The following is a 20,912-nucleotide window of genomic DNA, read 5'->3' as shown; positions in this document are numbered from 1 at the left end:
AGGTATTGACGTTATTAATTTTTTGTTATCACTAAAATGCATGTTGAACTTATACTTATACGTACTTAGACTACAACATGTTGAACTTGTTGAAGTTATACTGAACTGCATGTTGAACTTGTTGTAGATAAATGGATTCTAACAAGGCTTTGAATTGTCAAAATGAGGAAGTTTTCAACACCAAGACTTACGAAAACGAAGTCAAACATGGTGCAACCATAATGCAAAAGGTCATAAAAGCAAAGAGTAGTGGGTTAAAATTTGAGGTATACTATACTCTATTTGTTGTTTATTTTTTTTATCTTTTTTGAAAGCATGTACTTACTATATGAGTTTATTAGGTTGGATGGAATGAGAGTGGTCAGCCCATCGACCCCAACAGCTCCATGTTTGTAAGTTACATTGTGGCTGTTGTTCGTCAAAATATCCCCATTACAATCGATGACTGGAGAGATAAGACGTTGAAGGATGCAAAAGAGATATTGTGGAATGATATACAGGTAACTTTTTTGATCCACTCTTTTGTCATTTATAATTTTTTCCATTGAAATACTTTACTCAAACTATATCTTTATTTCGTTTGCAGACTTCTTTTGTTCTTGATGAGGTGAGAAAGAATTACATCTTGAGAGTTGTCGGGAAAATACACCGGGGTTTTAGATCTCACCTCTCAAACTTCTATCTAAAAGATAGTGAGGGAAATATGAATGCAAAAGCTCCAAGAATATATAAACATTATATATCAAATGAAGAATGGAGTGCATTTGTATCAAAATGTTCCGACCCCGCGTTTGTAGTAAGTGATTAATTTATTAGCATTTGTGTTTTATTATTCATATTCATAGCGTATTTTAAATTTTTACACGATTGTTATTTTTTTTATATAGAATATAAGTAAGGCAAATCGCGAGAGGGCAAGAAATTCTATGCACCCATACAAAAAATCACGTATGGGATATGCACGTCTAGAGCAAAAACTTGTAAGTAATTAAACATCACTTTTATATCACTTTTATATAATGAAGGAATTTGTATTATAAACTATAGTTTCTAACTAATATTTTGTTTATGATCTTAACAAATAGCGACAAGACACCCAATCCGATCAACCGTTGGGTCGTCATATACTGTGGAAGGAAGCTCGTGTAAATAAGGACGGAGTGGTGGATAACGAAAATGTTCAAAAAATAATAGAACTTTGTGTAAGTATATTATCACTGTAATATTTTTTAATATTGTATTTTAAAAATGATATTGAACTTATCTTTTTAATCCTACATGTATTTTAGGAGAATATTGAACAAAGTTCAGAAAATAAAAAGGGCAACAAAGCTAGTTGCAGGGACATTCTGGGTAATGTGTTTAATGTTCCTGAATATTCCGGTCGCGTGAGGGGCCCACTACAAGAATTTTTGAAGTTTGCGACACTTGGCCTGCGACAGTTCTGAAATAACCGCCCTCACCACCATATTGCTACGGTTCTTGGGGGGGTTTTCGTCAACCGCCGCCACCATACCACCATATAAAGCACGCGATTTTCACCCTCACCACCAGTTAGCGACGGTTCCTGGGGCGGTTTTAAGCAACTGTCGTCGTTTAGGGCAATACAACTCTCTTTGTGTTTCGTTTTCCAGATTTTGTAATGTAATTTGTCACTCCCGCGTGTATTCCTTTCTTAGCCCCGCGCACATCCTTCCTCAACCCTAAAATTTCTGAAAACCCCCAAATCTCTCAACCTCTGTCAACCCTAAAACTTCTGAAGGAAACGGAATCAAAGAGAAACGAAATCGAAGACAAACGAAATCTACTCTGTAAAAGAAGGTGATTTATCATCTTGGAAACAAAATCAACTCTTGCAAAGGTAATCGTTTCGTTCCGTTTCGTTTTGTTCCGTTTTGTTTCGTTCCGTTTCGTTCCATTTATGTTAGTGATTGGTTTGTTTGTGATTGGTTTGTTTGAGATTCATTTGTTTACTATTTTCAAATGACTGGAATAGGAAAGGGGCAAGATTACAGGTTAGTGATAACAACGACCTCGCTGTGATTGAAGACAAACTTGCTTGGATTGTCCACATCGTAGCCGCAATTCTTAAGATAAAACAGGGTACGGGTTCGTTTCGTTCCGTTTCGTTCCATTTCGTTTCGTTCTGTTTCGTTCCATTTATGTTAGTGATTGGTTTGTTTGTGATTGGTTTGTTTGAGATTGATTTGTTTACTGTTTTCAAATGACTGGAATAGGAAAGGGCAAGATTACAGGTTAGTGATAACAACGACCTCACTGTGATTGAAGACAAACTTGCTTGTATTGTCCGCATCATAGCCGCAGCTCTTAAGATAAAACAGGGTACGGGTTCATTTCGTTCCGTTTCGTTCCGTTTCATTTCGTTTCATTCCATTTATGTTAGTGATTGGTTTATTTGTGATTGGTTTGTTTGAGATTGATTTGTTTACTGTTTTCAAATAACTGGAATAGGAAAAGGCAAGATTACAGGTTAGTGATAGCAATGACCTCGCTGTGATTGAAGACAAACTTGCTTGGATTGTCCACATCATAGCCGCAATTCTTAAGATAAAACAGTGTACGGGTTGTAGGTAAAAGCTTTTTGGCTCGTAACCTTTTCATCTATTGGAATGTTGTGGATTGTCAAAAAGTGCTGGGCAGTGTGCATAAGCATGTCAACCTGTTTTTAATTTTATTTTTCACTGTAAATTTTTTATATGTAGCGTGGAATCCCAGGAAGTGCTAGATGCCGAAATTTCAGCTTGGGTTTTGCAGTTGATCAACGTAACTGACAGTGGAGTACACAGTCAGGTATACCAGCACAAACATTAGTTTATGATTTGCTTGAGGCATGTATTATCTCTCTCTGTTTTTTTATAAAGTTTATATTAGTCCTAAAGCTATTGGTAGAAACCAAGCCAAATAGAACGAAATATTGAATATTGATTAACACATTTTTTACCGTTGATTGGTTCATTTTTCAAAATGTTGTGCACTTTTTAATAAGTGATAAATTGTGCTCACTTTTGGAAAAATGAATCAATCATAAAGAGTATGGAGAGTGAGCTTATTGCTTTTATTTCCTCATTTTATATGAGCGATTTAGGAATAGAAGCTTTTGGATACCAAAGGAAACATTTATCAACAATGAGAATCATCTGTTTTAGGACTTAATTCTGTATTTTCTGTACTTCATATATATTTTGCATGATAAGGGTTGCAGTAGCTGTAAATAGATTGTTAAACCTGCTGTATATGGTATTGTTTTTTGTGCAAAAATTAGCCTTGGTGAATGAAGGAAGCTTTTGTAGCTGCAAGCACAGTCATACATATATCAAAATAGTCTTGATTTATATGCACACCATGTTTAGAGTATGATATTCATAGTTTTGATATGGTGAAACTGTATCTGTAACACCCCGTTTTTCAAAGCGAGGGTATATTTTTTTTTTCAAAAGGAATTAAAATAAAACAAAGTAAAACAAATGAGGAAATGTCTGAATGTAAATAATTGAGTCATTATAATTTACGCAGCGGAAAAGTTTCTCCAATTATAAATCCAAAACATTTACATAACATCAAATGGTACATGGAACCCATCCAAAGATGATATCAAACTGATAATATTTGTATAAGTACAGTTTTCCAAACTAAAAATACTTCAAACCAAAAAGAAGGACCCCTAGTCCCTATACATCATCCTAATCTGATCATCCTACCAAAAAGCTATACACCCTGAGTAATCTCCACGCGCCCCGTGAGATCCTCCTAACGTAACAGCAGTCAAGCGTTCCCATCTCCATCCCTGTCCGTAGGGTACGAACCAGTAGGGCCGTCCTGACTCTCATCTGAGGGCAAAGCCCAGATTTCCACAATAGTGTAAAGGGTCACCAACCAGAAAATAACAGTTAACACATAGCAATTAAGTTTTTGAATGCTCAAAACAACTTTTTAACTAAGCATGCATCTTAACAGGATTTTCCATGTGCGAAAAGTTCATACAGTACATTGCCAATGAAAATGAAGGTAAAATGCAGTTCTCGATCTCCTAATTAACACATGATAAAACAAAACATGGATAGATTCATGAGCAATTAATCATACAACTAAAAATGAGGATTTTCACTGAGCCAATCGATTGGGCAATCGATTGGGGTGAAGATTTTTAATGAAAACAGAATCCTGGGCTGAATTCAATCGATTGGTAAATCGATTGATTGGTTCCTGAGCCCCTGGTTTCGAGCCAATCGATTTCCTAATCGATTTGGTGAGGGATTCTTAATGAAAACAGAATCCTGGGCTGAATTCAATCGATTGGTAAATCGATTGATTGGTTCCTGAGCCCCTGACTTAAGGCCTAATCGATTGGGCAATCGATTTCGAAAGGGATTTTAAAAAGGCTGATTTACAAAATCGATTGGCTAATCGATTTTGTGAATTGGCCAAGTCCCTGTTTACCCATCCAATCGATTGGGAAATCGATTTCCCTGATCAGTTTTCCAAAAATTCATGAATTAACCTAAGTCATTCCTAATCAAGTTCACCACTTAACACTTAGCAATTTCTACGCGATTACTACGACACACAAAGGTTCGATAACCATCATACTCACACACAATACACAACACATAGCACTTAACACCTTCATCTCAGTTATCACGATAAATCAAAATTCGAATCACTCAATCATAAACTCAAATCAAACATGACTCGCGTGCCAGGCACCCTAATGCAATGCGTATATGCCAAAATGCATGGACTCGGAATTCCAAACCAAAACCCTCCTCGAAGGGCCGTAAATCATAATTGTACCGCCTATCGCAGGCCAAAGTACCAATTACCGAGGTGCCACCTATCACGGGTCAGCACGATTTACTAAAATGCGTAAATCATAAACGTACCACCTATCACGGGTCAGTACAGTTTACCGAGGTGTCACCTATCACGGGTCAACACGATTTACTAAAAGAAAAAGCGGGAATCGTAAATGTACCACCTATCACGGGTCAGTACAGTTACCATGGTGTCACCTATCACGGGTCAACACGATTTACTAAAATATAAATCGCAAACGTACAACCTATCACGGGTCCGTACAGTTTACCAAGGTGCCACCTATCACGGGTCAGCACAATTCACCAAAAATGTAAATCGTAAATGTACCACCTATCACGGGTCAGTACAGTTACCATGGTGTCACCTATCACGGGTCAACACGAATTACTAAATAGTAAATCGTAAACGTACAACCTATCACGGGTCAGTACAGTTTACCAAGGTGTCACCTATCACGGGTCGACACAATTTACCAAATGAAATGCATGAGCATACACAGACTCCATTCACAACAATCGTTAAGCAAATGCAGATATTAAAAGATTCCCCATTTTTAATACCCATTTAACTTAAACGACTTTCAAACAACATTAATTAAATAAGTCATTAAGAGATTCCCCGTTCTTAATACCGATTTAACTTAATGATTTTCAAAACAAAACGTTAAGCAAACAGTCATATTAAGAGATTCCCCATTCTTAATATACTTTTGACTTAAACGATTTTCTCGCAAAACATTCAGTAAACGAGTCATTAAGAGATTCCCCATTCTTAATACTCATTTACCGAAACGATTTTCAAAAACGATAGTTAAGTAACCGAGACATTAAGAGATTCCCCATTCTCAACGCCCAGTTAACTTAAACATTTTCCTCAAATACACATTAAGTAAACCGAGGTATTAAAAGATTCCCCATTTTTAATACTCGTTTAACTCTAATGGTTTTCAAATTCCACAGAAACAAATTCAAACATTCTTTCACATTCAAACCATAATTCACAACAACCACACCAATTAACAAACATCAAGTACGAACACACCAAATACAACGAACACAAATCACGCAACATAACACCCAGATACATCAAATTTCATTTACCCATAATCATACACAATGACATTCAAATTCATTTACCACGAAACATTCATCACTATAAACAAAACCTAACTCTAAGGTTTTTACCCATAACGCACTAGTTTCGTTTTTCCCCAAATCGATACATTTAACCCTAACAAATTCCTTCCCACACAACTACAGATAAGTCCCTAATGCAAGCTAGAAGTTTGGAAGGAGCCCTTACCTCAACGTTAGCTTTAACGCGCGTTTCCGGTACCGCGAGTAATTCCGGTAAAATCTCCGCTCGCAACGCCGCTTCCAATTTAGTTCACTAGCACCGTAGCGTGGTGGTGAGCAACTTTCCCTTCTGTCTCTTCGAGAAATGAGGTTCGGATCTAGAAGAAACGGAGGGGTTTGTGTTTGGATCTCAAAAACCGTATTTCTTCGTTTTCGAATCAAAGAGGAAGAGTGGAGTTGCGAAAACCTTGATCTAACTCACACCCAACCTTGGGTCACTAGCTTAGAAGAAAAGGAAGCAACGAAAATGAAAAATGGGAGGAGGAGGGATTTTGGTTTCTCGCGTGAGGTTCAGAGGAAGGAGATGGAAATTTGGAAATTTCCTTCCTTTCTTTTTCTTTCCTTTGTTTTTCCTTTCTTCCTTTTTCCTTCCTTCCTTTATATACTATTTTCTTTTCCTTTTCCTTCCTTCTAGTTTTCCTTTCTTTTTCCCTCCAAACAAACATATATAAATATAATAAATATAACTTAACAAATATCTCAAAATCTAGATATTTATTAAATTACCGTTTCACCCGAAACACCTTAAATTCTCCGTAAAGGATTTTCCGCAGTTAAATTCAATTTATTTATCGACGAGAAATTCTAATTGGCATCGAAATATCTTTTTGATTATAAAACTCCAAAATATTATTAACTTTGGCTTAAAAGCCTCCGAGCCAAAATCCAAAATATACCAAAAATACATAAAAGGTACTTTAAAATTATGGGTCTTACAGTATCAAAGATGTAGTTATGATGATGGCTTTTATCGGTGAGGTGTACTGAGAATATGAGATGAAGTTTTATGTTATCTTGAATTTTGTTTACTTGAATGTATGGTGGTTTCCTAATGGTGTATATAATTTGGCATTTTGCACTCGGAGTTTCTGGTTCGACCGTTTGGTTTACTTGTCTAGGCATTGAGTTATGACCAAAAATAAATTTGGATAGGCTGTGTTGAAGTTTCTCAGTTTTTGTCATTAAAATTGAATTTTTTTTCTGTAAACTCGTAATGTTTGCTAATGTATGAGTTAAATCAGCAAATGAAAGTTAAATCAAAGGAGAAACTGATATGGGGGCAATTTTGGAGTTTCCTGTTGAGTAGGGACAATTAATGAAAGTTTTTCTCAAGCTTTATCTCTTCTTTGATTCATACTGAGTTATGTTTATAATTTATTTGACCTTATCCAGCAAATAATTTGCAGCACTGATATAATTTGCTGAACTGATATAATTTGCAGCACTGATATAATTTCAGACTGCCTTGTTATCAAAATTATGCACTTTACTTTATGGAATTTCAGACTACCTTGTTATCAAAATTCTGCCTTGTTATCAAATTTAAGACTGCCTTGTTATCAAATTTTAGACTGCCTTGTTATCAAAATTCAGCATGTTCTACACTTTGAGTGCTAAATTTTGTACTTTCAATTCTAAGTTAAGTTTTTATGGAATTGATTTTTGAGTGCTAAATTTTGTACTTTCAATTCTAAGTTAAGTTTTTATGGAATTGATTTTTGAGTGCTAAATTTTGTACTTTCAATTCTAAGTTAAGTTTTTATGGAATTGATTTTTGAGTGCTAAATTCTGCACTTTCAGTTCTAAGTTTTTAGGCATATAAACAGAAGTTACCTATTGGTGTCAATCATACTGGAGAGTGTTTGGTGTTAGTTTTCATTTAGTTATTTTAAAATACAAGGGTAAAGATTGATTTTCATGGTAAAATACAAGTTAAATTATATTTTTTTTAAAGGACAAATTTAGAGATGAGATTGGAAAATGAGTAATTTTGATTCCACTTAACCGTTTAGTTCCTTTCTTTTTTGCGCGCCAAGTGTTATCTTAATTTTGAAATTAATCATAATGAATGAAAAGAATCACACAAAAATTTGGTCTAAAATATTAGTAGATTAGTGATTGGTTTGTTTGTTTTTAAAAATAATTTCCAGATTGATTTGTTTGCATTTGAAACTAGTTTACAAATTTATTTGTTTACATTTAAAACTAGTTACAATTAGTTTGTTTCCAGATTGATTTGTTTGAAGTAAAGAAGTTGATTTGTTTGCATTTAAAACTAGTTTTCAGATTGGTTTATTGATGATTGGTTTATTGATTGAATTAGTTTCTAGTGACAGTGCTTCTTCGTGCCCATCTCCGGTGACGGCGCTGCTTTCAGCCTCTCTCTGGTGACGGTGTAGCGTAACGATTGGTTTGTTTGAGATTGGTTTGTTTGTTTTTAAAAATAATTTTCAGATTGATTTGTTTTGATTTGTTTGAAGTAAAGAAGTTGATTTGTTTGCATTTAAAACTAGTTTTCAGATTGGTTTATTGATGATTGGTTTATTGATTGAATTAGTTTCTAGTGACAGTGCTTCTTCGTGCCCATCTCCGGTGACGGCGCTGCTTTCAGCCTCTCTCTGGTGACGGTGTAGCGTAACACTTTTCCATCGACTGCGCAACATAACACAAAAGGTAAGATAATTTTATTATGTAAAAGCTGATAGAGTTATATAGAGATATACATGTCGTATTCATTATGCACGTGTTAAATGCACAAGGCTATTTATGCCATGCTGGCAGCTTCTGTTATAGTCAGTTATGCCATGCCGGAGTTGGTAGTTAAAGCTCTACCTTCATCATCTTGTATATATACTTACCTCTATAAATAGTCAGAATGATTTCTATATCATTTTCCTCTCATGATTATCTTCTATTCCCTAGTTCATGTTATTGTTTGATCAAGTTCCTTCATGAAAAACTCAAAACACCACTTTATTTCTCAGTAGAATGAAATAAAATTTCAAACTGCCTTGTTTTGCATATCAAAATTCAGCAGGGACAATTTTTTTCTTCCTTTTTTTGTACTAAAGATGTTTGAATGTTATGTTCTACACTTTGATTGCTAAATTCTACACTTTCATTTCTATCATTTGTTTGCATTTAATGGATAAACTGAAGTAAATAACATATGTTAATGATTGGTTTGTTTGCTTTTAAAAATAATTTCTAGTTTGATTTGTTTGTCGAGTACTATATACCTGTATACCTGGTCTAGTTCTATATTTTGAATGTTTATCGAGTACTATTTTCTATGAGTATGAGGTTGTTATGTTTTGTTCCTTTATGCCTAGTGAATCTATTCTGTTTAAGGTCAATCTTTTTTTTTTGTTCTAAGTTGAATTATGTTCTTTCTGTGTCAAAATAACATATGTTAATCTTCTTTATAGAAATGGATAAATCATGGATTAAGAAGCCACACACATTGGATGAATATGATCAAGGGATAAAGGAATTTATTAATTTTGCCTTTCGAGATGAATTAGAAAATGGCGAAATAATATGTCCTTGTAAACGTTGTGGTTTCAAAAAACCGCAGAGTAGAAGTGTAATGTATGATCACTTAAAGTGCAAACCATTTTCAAAGGGATACACCCTTTGGGTACATCACGAAGAGTCCATAGGAGAAACTAGTACTATCTACCTGTTAGTATTTCTAATATAGTTCAAGACACAATTGCCGTTGATGATCAAATGCAAAACATGATTAACGATGCTTTTGGAGTCGAAGATCATGCAAATGAAGTACCCATTTAATCAAATGCAGAGAAGGAGAAAAATGCAAGTCAACAAAGGTATGAAGAGGCCAAAGAGTGCTATGAATTAAGTAGAGAAGGAGAAAAACCTTTGTATGAAGGGTGTGTTAAATATTCAAGACTATCTTTTTTGGTAAAGTTGTATCACATCAAATGTTTATGTGGAATGACTAATAAAGCCATGACAATGGTTTTAGAGTTATTAAAAGATGCATTTGAATTTGCAAATATACCAAATTCATTCTGTGAAGCCAAGAAAACAATCACCAATCTTGGTTTAAATTATGAAAAAATCCATGTTTTCCGAATAATTGTATGCTTTATTGGGGTAATAAGGAAGATGAAGAAAGGGAGACCTGCAAAATTTGTAACACTTCGAAATGGAAATCAAAAGCAAAAGTTGGTGCAGTTGGAGTGTCTAGTGATGGCAATAATCGAAAGAAAGTTCTTGCAAAAGTTCTTCGTTATTTTCCATTAAAACCACGGTTACAAAGATTATTTTTGTCCTCAAAGTCGGCCGACGATATGAGATGGCATGCAAATGATAGTAAGAATGATGGAATGTTGAGGCATCCTAGAGATTCTGAAGCATGGAAACATTTTGACTTGACACACACTTGGTTTGCATCAGACCTGCGAAATGTGCGTCTTGCATTAGCTAGTGATGGTTTTAATCCTTTTGGTATCATGAGTACAAATTATAGTATTTGGCCAGTTATTTTCATTCCATACAACACTCCTCTATGGGTGTGCATGAAACATACATCTTTTATAATGTCAGTGATAATTCCCGGTAAAAAAATGCCAGGAAATGATATTGATGTCTATTTACAACCTCTAGTAAAAGAATTAAAGGAGTTATGGACAACAAGTGTCGATGCATGTGATTCTTTTAAAAAAGAGATGTTCACATTACATGCAACTTTGATGTGGACAATTAGTGATTTTCCAGGGCTGGGTACACTTTCTGGGTGGAACACTTACACTGGACTTGCTTGCCCATCGTGTAACATGGACTCTACTCCTCGTCGTCTTCCACATAGCAAAAAATGGTGTTTTATGGGTCATCGTCGTTTTCTTGATCAGAGACATAGATTTAGATTGAACAAGGTTCTGATAATTCCCGGTAAAAAAATGCCAGGAAATGATATTGATGTCTATTTACAACCTCTAGTAAAAGAATTAAAGGAGTTATGGACAACAAGTGTCGATGCATGTGATTCTTTTAAAAAAGAGATGTTCACATTACATGCAACTTTGATGTGGACAATTAGTGATTTTCTGGGGCTGGGTACACTTTCTGGGTGTAACACTTACAATGGACTTGCTTGCCCATCGTGTAACATTGACTCTACTCCTCGTCGTATTCCTCATAGCAAAAAATTGTGTTTTATGGGTCATCTTCATTTTCTTGATCAGAGACATAGATTTAGATTGAACAAGGTTCGCTTTGATAGTCAACAAGATATGCGTGGTCCACCTAAAATGTTATATGCGCTTCAAATTCTTGAACAGGTTCAAAATATTGATGTCACATTTGGTAGAAAGCTAGATAAAGAAAGGTCGGGAAAAAGAATACGTGGTGGACGACCTACACAAGGTGTCAATCAACAATGGAAAGAGAAAAGCATATTCTATGGTCAACAAGATATGCGTGGTCCACCTAAAATGTTATCTGGGCTTCAAATTCTTGAACAGGTTCAAAATATTGATGTCACATTTGGTAGAAAGCCAGATAAAGAAAGGTCGGGAAAAAGAATACGTGGTGGACGACCTACACAAGGTGTCAATCAACAATGGAAAAAGAAAAGCATATTCTTTGAACTTCCATATTGGAAGGATAATCTTCTGCGCCACAATCTTGACATGATGCATATTGAGAAAAATGTGTGCGATAATATCATATTTACTTTGCTAAATGATAGCACAAAAAGTAAAGATCATCTTAATGCAAGAAAAGACCTTAAAGCTATGGGCATAAGACCTGACCTTTGGCCCAATGAAAATGGAAGAATTTCTCCAGCCGTCTTTACTCTTACTACTAAAGGTAAGAAGAGATTTTTAACAACTTTAAAGAATATCACTGTGCCTGATGGTTATTCAAGCAACATTTCTAGATGCATTGACATGGAAAATCTTAAGTTGAATGGAATGTTGAAGAGTCATGATTGTCACATATTGATGGAACAACTTCTACTGTTAGCCATTCGAGCAACATTACCTGATGATGTTTCAGCTATAATGATTGAGTTTTGCTCACTTTTTAGACAATTATGCAGTAAAGTATTGAATGTTGGTGATTTGGAAAAGTTGCAAAATCAGGTTGTCCTCACTTTATGCCACATGGAAATGATATTTCCTCCCTCATTCTTCACTGTTATGGTTCACTTGGTTGTTCACCTTGTTGAAGAAGTTAAACTTGGAGGTCATGTTCATTATCAATGGATGTATCCTGTTGAAAGGTAAAATATGCGTGTTCTTGTTCCTTCAATAATTAGTAGTTGATAATTTTGTTCTAACTAATATTATTGTGGTTCAATAATAGGTACTTAGGAATACTTAAATCGTATGTACGTAATAAAGCACGACCAGAAGGGTCTATTGCAGAAGGATACCTTGTACAAGAGATTCTTACATTTTGTTCAAGGTATATAGAAAACATTGAAACTAGATGGAATCAACTTGTTCGTGTAGATGATGAGCCTATTAATGAGATACAAACTGACTCACGTGTAGCTGAATTATTTCCTAGAGTTGGAAAATCGGTTGGTGGTTCTTCATACTACGCCATTACACCAATTGAAAAGTTACAGGCTCATAGACACGTTTTAACAAACTGTATCATAGTTCACTACTATCTAAGGTAAGTAATTTTATTATATTTGTACTATTTACCACTAAGTTTTTTTTTTCGTATACATCTAATTTGAAATAACCAAATAGGCAATATAGAAGTATTATTCGAAGCCAAATGAGGAGTGGTGCAAGGAGTACATCTGAGGGAGAGTTTCCTCATTGGTTCCGCAATCGTGTTAGTGTTCATGACAAAATTGGTGATTGAGTTGCTTTGATTTTTAATAAGAATGTGCCTAATTGTATATTTTATGGTGTTCAGATTTGCAACAATCTCGACAACATTAGTGGATCAGATAAAAATGTTCTCGTTAGTCTTGCTCAAGGTCCTTCTGATAAAGTTAGAAGGTTCACTGCATTTAATGTCAATGGTTTCAAATTTCGAACATTGGCACGAGACAATTTATTAAAAACTCAAAATAGTGGAGTTTTTGGCATGTTCGGAACACGAAGTTACTCAAGCAATAGTGATGCCCAAATGAGATTTGGAGGAGTGCCTTACTATGGAAGATTGATAGATATCATTGAGGTTTCCTATGATGGCTTCAAAGTGCCCATGTTTAAATGCAAATGGGCGAATACCACAAATCCAAGAGGCATTAAGACAGATAAGTTGGGTTTTACCTCTATAAATTTTGCAAGACTAATACATACTGGGGAGCATGAAGATGATGAGCCATACATTAAAGCGTCAGAAGCTCAAATGGTTTATTATGTGGATGATGAAAAGGAACAAGGATGGAGCATACCTATTCATTTAAAGCCACGGGACTTGTATGACATGGGTGGAGATGATGAAATTATGGCACCCATTGAACCATACCCATCTCAAAATTTGGAACACATTTTTTCTAATGAAACCACACATATACAATTGGCAAGAATGACTACAGATGATGATCCTGAAACTTCAACTTTTAATGATGATTTTGATGACAACAATCATGATATGAATTTATGATTGTTAATAATTCTTGTTTGTTGTTTATGACATGGTACTCTTCAATCTATGTTATTTTTTTACTACTTTCTTTTACTGTTGCATTGTGTTTGATGTGCTCATTTTTGTTATTGTGTTCATTTTTGTGTTTAGCTATTTGCATTAGTCTAACTTGGTTGTCATCAATGTTTGCAGTGTAAGTGTGTTTGGAGACTCAATCTTGTGAACAAAATGGAATCATCATATGAGGATATTCGACGTAAAACAATGGAAGAGAATAAAAAAAGGATGGAGGCTCTCAATCTAACTCATCTCTCTCAATCCCTTCACAAATCTTCTTCCACCATTTCAAAAACCTCACCGGTTAGTAATAACTAAAAATACTAAAATTACAAAATGTTTCTTATTTGTATTATATGTTGATTTTTATTTATTTACATTAATAATAAATGATTGTAGCGTTTCACGAAGGGTCAGCCGAGGGTTATACTACCAGGAGATCTTCAAGTAACCAAAATGAAGCACTTGCGGAGACATGGTTTACAACCAACGTTCCAAGTGATAGAACCACTACCATCTCCGATGACAACACCGACAAATCCACCATCTTCTCAAGCACCGCCTTCTCAAGCACCACCTTCTCAAGCACCACCTTCTCAAGCACCACCTTCTCAAGCACCACCTTCTCAAGCACCACCTTCTCAAGCACCACCTTCTCAAGCACCACCTTCTCAAGCACCACCTTCTCAAGCACCACCTTCTCAAGCACCACCTTCTCAAGCACCACCTTCTCAAGCACCACCTTCTCAAGCACCACCTTCTCAAGCACCACCTTCTCAAGCGACAACATCGCTAGCTGTGCAAACGATAGAACCACATCTTTCTCCGGTGACAACAACACCAACTACTGTGCAAGCGACAGAAGCAACACCTTCTCAAGTGACAACACCAAGATCAGTGCAAGAGACAGAAACAACACATTTCCAAGAGACATCCTCTCACTCTGAAGATGTGGTAGAAGATGAGCCAGAAATTTCTCAAAAAAGGAATTTTACATTTTGGGATGTAGAAGTCATTAGTATGTTATCTAATGTCTAATTATATTTATAAAATTTAATTGTTTTACATGATTGCAATATGACATATTTCATTGACTTATGTGTTAGATGAGGCGGGACATATTTCAAAGACACACTTAAGGGTATCAGACGTGCTTGAAGCTCCTCCTAATGTTAGCAGAATAATAACTAGATGGAATTCAAATGGGCAACCGGTAGGATCAGCTGCTGGTTTGTTAGGCGGTTTTTTGGGTGAAATTGCAAGGAAGTTTAAGGATTTTCCTATAATGTACGACAATTGGAAACTAGTTCCATCGACAAGAAAAAATGAAATTTTTAAGGATAAAATACAGGTATCAATTATAAACAACTGAATATTCTTTATTGTTTTGATTGTAAACTATTTTTTTTTTATGATTATGCTAGTCAAAATTTGTTGTTGATGATGAAGACAACAAAAAATATATCCTTTCAAGCCTTGGAAAGAAATGGCGAGATGCACAATGTAGGTTGTTTAAGAAATTTTATAAGTGGGATCTTTCTTTGGAGGAAAATCTACAAAATTATCCACCTTCTATTAATGAAGACCATTGGACTATTTTTATCCAATACATGCGTAAGACAGATACAATGGTAACTATTCTTTTGTTGCATTGTCATTTGTTTTCTATTGTTTAGTTTTTTTATGTCATTTTTATCATTGTAGGAGAAGGCTGATAAAAATGCTGCAAATAGAGAAAAGCTAACAATCCTTCATACATTAGGCTCTAAGACGCTTGCAAGGAAGAGGGATGAGTTGGTAGGATTTTTTCAATCTACTAGTGATTGCATACTTAATTGAACATGTACTTATTACATGTGTTTACTTGTAGGAACTGAGAGATGATCGAAAATACAGTAGGGGTGAAATGTATTCAATTTGTAATAAAAAGTCTGATGGGTCATTTGTCAACGACGAAGCCAAGGAAAAATATGTAAGTCTAAATAATATAAGTGTTATGTAATTGTAACTATTTGTTATTGACCACCTTATAAATCAAAGATGCAACTGTTAGTTTTGGTAATAGTGAGTTGCAAAGCTATAAAATTACTTATTTTTTTGGTAATAGTGAGTTGCAAAGTTAGATATTTCTGTTAAAGAGAGGAATTTAGTTTGCTTTATCTGTTTGCGCAGGAACAATTGCAAGCTAAAATTGGGAAGACTCCTTCTCCAAATGAAGCATTTGTTAATGTGTTTGGAAAAGAATATCCTGGATATGTTTGTTGCATGGGACTTGGAATAACACAGTCACAAATTACTACATCTACTTCTCACTCTGTAAGATCAATGTCTTCCTCTAAAGCTAATGAAAAGATGGAGAAAATGCAAGCTGAAATTGATAGGCTTAAGAAAATGGATTCTGAAGTTGATATGTTGAAGGAGCAAATTGCTTTCTTGATGCAAATGCAAAATTCTAGAGACAAACAGGTAAAATTATTTTCATAGCAAACATATTTAAAAATCTTGTGAGAATTGTTTGTCTTTGATTAAAAATATCAATTGTGTAAAGATATCTTATAGCTATAAGAGAAATTTAGTTAATTAGTTTTGACAATATTTATGAATATTCATTGAGGTTAATATATACTTCTTTTTTTCTTCAAGCAATGGACATAGAATCGCCAATAGATGGTAGACGTTCATCTGAGTCCAGCCAGCAACCTGATGATTGTGGAACAACATCATTAGGGACTAATTAATATTTGGATGAACTTCTAAGTTTGATAGAGTTGTTTTGTATTGTTAGCTACTCCACTAATGTTTTGAATATTTAAACTACTTTATTTATTGTTTTAGTTAACTTCAATGTATGAATTGGTGTTATTTCTTTTGAAAAAATTATATAAATTGGATTTAGGTACAATAGTTATTAATTATGTATTTAAATTATGTGGATGGTATTTATGAATATTTTTTATTTTAATTGATTAAAAATAGGAAAAAAATTGTATCATATTTTATTATTTTAAATTATTAGGTTTGCGACGGTTCAAACTGCCTCAAAGTAAATATAGCGACGGTTGATAACTGTCGTAATTGTGCAGAAATAAATAAATTTGAGTTTGTTTTAGCGACGGTTATAACTGTCGCAAAATGTATTTAGAGGCGTTTGTGAACCGTCGCAAAATTTGGCGACGGTTGGAATGACGGTTTTGTGAACCGTCGCAAACTGGCCTCGCGACGCACGAATCTACCACAGTTGCAGAACCGTCACAAACATCAAACTGCAACGGTTACAACCGCCGCAAACCCTTTTTTTAACCGCCGCAAAACGGCGTAACTCCTAAAAGCTATTTTTCACAAGAGAAGCGCCAAAATCCATCCAATGAGGAAGTATTAGAGAAGCTCAAACTCCTATCAGAGCAAGTGGCACTTTTGGTGAAGACGAATAAAGACAAGCAACTCCCGGATCAGCTCCAAATGGAGAGTGAAAACGCGAGTTACAACATTGGTCTCAAAACTCTTCCCAAGGTAATTAATTACTTACTTATGTAATTACTTATGTATTAACCATACTTATGTATTAACCATTGATTTAGGGTGTCACTCCATGCGTTTTGTACTTATCCTCCCCTACTCATCGGAAGGTTGGAAAGGGAACATTGTACAATACTTCGGGAGAAGTATTGCACAACACACCGATCCCTGCGGGCCATGTCAAAGTATCACATGTCAATGCTTTAGAACTAAATGCACCATTGCCTATATCGGACAACGATGCAGATATGAGGTTTTTGGGCGAAGCAGTTGGTAGTTACGTGGCATGGCCCACACATCTTGTTGCCCTTTATAAGGTATGTTTAATTAATTGAAATGTATGTTTAATTGATATGTATATTTAATTGCTGATTTTTTTCCGCTGCTAACTTTAATTTCACATTTATATTTAGATTCTGAAAAAGCCTAAAGGGAATGATAAAAAGATTCCCAGAAACGAGTCAATTACATCGCCCGAAAAGGTTTGTCGCATTTATTCCCAAAGGTTTGTCATTTTTTCAGATTCAATAAACTAACATTTAACCTTATTTTTTTCAGATTCAATCAAATAAACAACCCGCACAACAAAATAAATCCGGCAAACCTCAACAATTGGAGGGTAATAAAGCTGACAAACTACAAAAGCTGGAGGGTAATAAAGCTGCCAAAGTTGCAGCTAAAAAATTGGATCGGGAAAAATCAATCGCTGCTGCTCCTAAAATAAGTCAGCCATGCCTTGCTAAATACGGGGCGTGTCTTGACATCCAAGTAAAAAGGAATATGGGCAGCAATGACGATTCACGCATCATAACCATGAATAAAGCTATATTCAGAGATGAGTATGAAGAATTTCTTGAAAAGGAGCACATATACGAACTTCTCAACCATAAGGAGCTGAGTGCTACTGTCATCAGCTTGTACATAAGGTAAAAAACTACTTTTAATTGCATTTATTGGTAATTAATTAAATTTATTGATAATTAATCTAAGTTGAAATTTTCATTGTTGGTGTGCCTGTGCAGATTGTCAAATAGATATTCATTCTTGTCTCCGCATAAGCTTTCGATGTGTAAACTCGATCTAGTGAATGTAAAAAAATACATTGTAGATATGTTATTAAGAAATATAGAGAAGGATAAGTTGTTCTATGCACCATATAATTCAGGGTACGTAATTATATATTATTTATTTATATCTTTTTTAATTTATGAGATCTTATATTTATTAGTTGTGTAAACAAAATTGCCAACCAAATTTTTGTTGTTGTAGGGCACATTGGGTGATATTTGCAATCAATGCGACCTCTAAAGTTATATACTATTTAGATCCCTTGCACGGCAATTACAACAATCACTCCGATATAAAGACTATGTTCGACACGTAAGTAATGTGTTTGTTAATGTATAAATAATGTGTTTGTTAATGCTATAATTATCACATTTATTTATTCGATAGTGCTTTACAAGTTTTTCGAGCTCAAAGAGGTGCTACAGTATCGAATGACATCGACTGTGGGTACTATGTATTGAGATTCATGAAGGAGATTGTTGATAGGAATCAAACTATTATCTCAGAAATGGTACGGTATTTTCATTATTTGATTTTCATATATAAATTATGTATATATTTTGATTCTAACTTATTTATGTTCAATTTTTATATTGCATAGTACTTTGACAATTCCAGTCCAACATACTCTGAGAAAGATCTAATTGAATTGAAGGAAAATTGGTTTTAGTATGTGCTTGAAACGAAAATTATTTGATTTTCTCGGAAATAGCATGTTGCAAGGGATCTGAATATTATATGGTAGCTAGTTATGTTCTGTGTAATAATGTTAGTTATATGTATATGAATAGGGCACAGTATCTGAATATGTATATCAATATGTGTTGTTGTACAATATCTAAATTGTATATGTAGTTAAGTTATATATGTATCTGAATATGTTCTGTTGTTGTGTAAATTAAGTTACAAAGTTAAGTTATATAGTTCTGTTTTTGTGTACTGATTGTGTGAACTGATTCTGAATATGTATCTAAATATGTTCTGTTTTTGTGAGCTGATTGTGAACGTATTCTGGATAAAAATGACTTTGGAAAAAAAATTAAAAGACAGCGCTTTCTAAAAAAATGCCATAAAAAACCAAAAAGCGTTTTTAAAAAATTTAATTTACAACGTTTTTAAATTAAAAAAAAAAAATGCACCTTTTACAGCGCTTATTTGAAAAAGCGTTGTAAAATGTGCATTATAATGCATATATTGAATGCATATTTTACAGCGTTTATTTGAAAAAGCGCTGTAAAATGTGCATTATAATGCATATATTGAATGCACATTTTACAGCGCTTATTTGAAAAAACGCTGATAAATGTGCATTAATGTGCATTATAATGCATATATTGGGTGCACATTTTACAGCGCTTATTTGAAAAAGCGCTATAAAATGTGCACAACAAGCGTGCGCAATATATCTACATTTTGATAGCGCTTTTTTTATTTTAAAAAGTGTTGTTTTATCTTTTTACAGTGCTTTTTGTTTTGAAAAAGTGCTGTAAATTGCTTAAAAAAAGCGTTGTAAATTACTTAAAAAAAGCGCTGTAAAATCCTATTTTTCGCGTAGTGAGTTTTGAGGTTCAATGTGTGTGTATATATATATATATATATATATATATATATTGGTTAGTTAAAGAGATTTTATATAGATAATGAATCACAATTATCTATATTTAAAAATATTTGATTTGTATGATAATCAACTTTAAATAAATGGATACGAGTAGTGAGTTGTATAATGTACTAACAATGTAATTTATCAGTGCATGCAAATTAAACACTTTAATAATAATAAGAAACATTGCATTTTAATATGAATGGATTTTTTAATTAGCAAAACAATTTAGTAAATAAAATGTAAGAACAAAAACTAAGCGACATTAATCCAACCTAGGAAGAGAAAAATAAAAAGAAAAAACGCAAGAAAGATTCCACAAATTAAGCAGGTTTAATGTCAAACTGGATATTATATAACACAACTTCCTTCTGCGTATTTTTTATATTTTCTGTCGATAAAAGGTTTTCCATTGGCAGTAGAACGATCCTACAAATAATTAATGGATGGCGTCTTCTATTCTTCATTCCTATATCTCCTCCTACCTTTTTTTTTCGTTAGGATCTCTATCTTTTAAAAAAATTGCAATACTTTCAATTCATGAACAATCTTGAGATGTAAATTATCATTAGTCTTAAAATTTTTAGATATGTCTTACTAGCTACCAAACCTGTTGAATGTAAATTTATTTCTAAATCTAAAGAAATTTGATGATTTTGAGCAACACTCTCCTCTAACAGTGTATATAGATAATTAACATCATATCTTTGTTGTTTTGTGTTATTTTTATGAGATAAGTTGGTTCGGAAGGCCACTACAAGAAAACATTTCAATACCTACGGAAAATTAGCCACGGATCATAATCCGTGGATAAATTAATTGTTACCCACGGAAAAACCGTGTGTATTGTTGTATAAAATAAATTTTTTTTTTTTTAATTAATTACCACGGTAATTCCGTAAGTAAAATTAAAAAATCCGTGGGTAATGAAAAAAAAAATACAATCCTAACTTAAATTTTGCCAAAAATTTTCGTATTATTTTTTACTACAGCTTATCCGTGGGTAATGTCTACTTTTTAGAAAAAATTTCTGTTTAATTTTTTTAAAAAAGGTCCCCAACTGATACTAAATTAATTTTATCAGGCTGCCTTCTAAATGCTCCTCC

At 34.0% G+C, this 20,912-nt stretch overlaps 3 protein-coding genes and 1 long non-coding RNA gene across 4 annotated transcripts; all 4 read left to right on the top strand.

Annotated features, from left to right (window-relative positions):
* Positions 1 to 221: 221 nt before the first annotated feature.
* Positions 222 to 8,377, top strand: LOC105852822 (uncharacterized). Its single transcript, XM_073365411.1, has 11 exons — positions 222 to 266; positions 342 to 500; positions 587 to 796; positions 888 to 980; positions 1,086 to 1,202; positions 1,290 to 1,861; positions 1,997 to 2,103; positions 2,238 to 2,343; positions 2,473 to 2,591; positions 2,724 to 2,811; positions 8,303 to 8,377. The coding sequence occupies exons 1-6, from the start codon at positions 222 to 224 to the stop codon at positions 1,446 to 1,448; spliced, it is 783 nt and encodes a 260-aa protein (XP_073221512.1). The 3' UTR covers positions 1,449 to 1,861; positions 1,997 to 2,103; positions 2,238 to 2,343; positions 2,473 to 2,591; positions 2,724 to 2,811; positions 8,303 to 8,377.
* Positions 8,378 to 8,545: 168 nt separating this feature from the next.
* On the top strand, positions 8,546 to 14,157 carry LOC140919495 (uncharacterized). The gene is made up of 3 exons (XR_012162111.1): positions 8,546 to 8,645; positions 13,755 to 13,922; positions 14,019 to 14,157. It is a non-coding gene; the product is annotated as an uncharacterized lncRNA (long non-coding RNA).
* A 176-nt stretch (positions 14,158 to 14,333) lies between these two features.
* On the top strand, positions 14,334 to 16,521 carry LOC101514110 (uncharacterized). Its single transcript, XM_027330248.2, has 7 exons — positions 14,334 to 14,637; positions 14,726 to 14,970; positions 15,044 to 15,250; positions 15,324 to 15,416; positions 15,490 to 15,591; positions 15,792 to 16,085; positions 16,263 to 16,521. The coding sequence occupies exons 2-7, from the start codon at positions 14,905 to 14,907 to the stop codon at positions 16,272 to 16,274; spliced, it is 774 nt and encodes a 257-aa protein (XP_027186049.2). The 5' UTR covers positions 14,334 to 14,637; positions 14,726 to 14,904; the 3' UTR covers positions 16,275 to 16,521.
* Positions 16,522 to 16,602: 81 nt separating this feature from the next.
* Positions 16,603 to 19,100, top strand: LOC140919286 (uncharacterized). The gene is made up of 8 exons (XM_073365050.1): positions 16,603 to 17,129; positions 17,198 to 17,452; positions 17,549 to 17,617; positions 17,694 to 18,061; positions 18,158 to 18,301; positions 18,405 to 18,515; positions 18,591 to 18,714; positions 18,805 to 19,100. The coding sequence occupies exons 1-8, from the start codon at positions 17,079 to 17,081 to the stop codon at positions 18,871 to 18,873; spliced, it is 1,191 nt and encodes a 396-aa protein (XP_073221151.1). The 5' UTR covers positions 16,603 to 17,078; the 3' UTR covers positions 18,874 to 19,100.
* Positions 19,101 to 20,912: the final 1,812 nt, after the last annotated feature.

This window comes from Cicer arietinum, chromosome 2 (assembly GCF_000331145.2).
Source record: "Cicer arietinum cultivar CDC Frontier isolate Library 1 chromosome 2, Cicar.CDCFrontier_v2.0, whole genome shotgun sequence".
Lineage (NCBI taxonomy): Eukaryota > Viridiplantae > Streptophyta > Magnoliopsida > Fabales > Fabaceae > Cicer > Cicer arietinum.
Note: the sequence above shows the minus strand (reverse complement) of the source record. Positions and strands in the feature narration are given on the sequence as shown.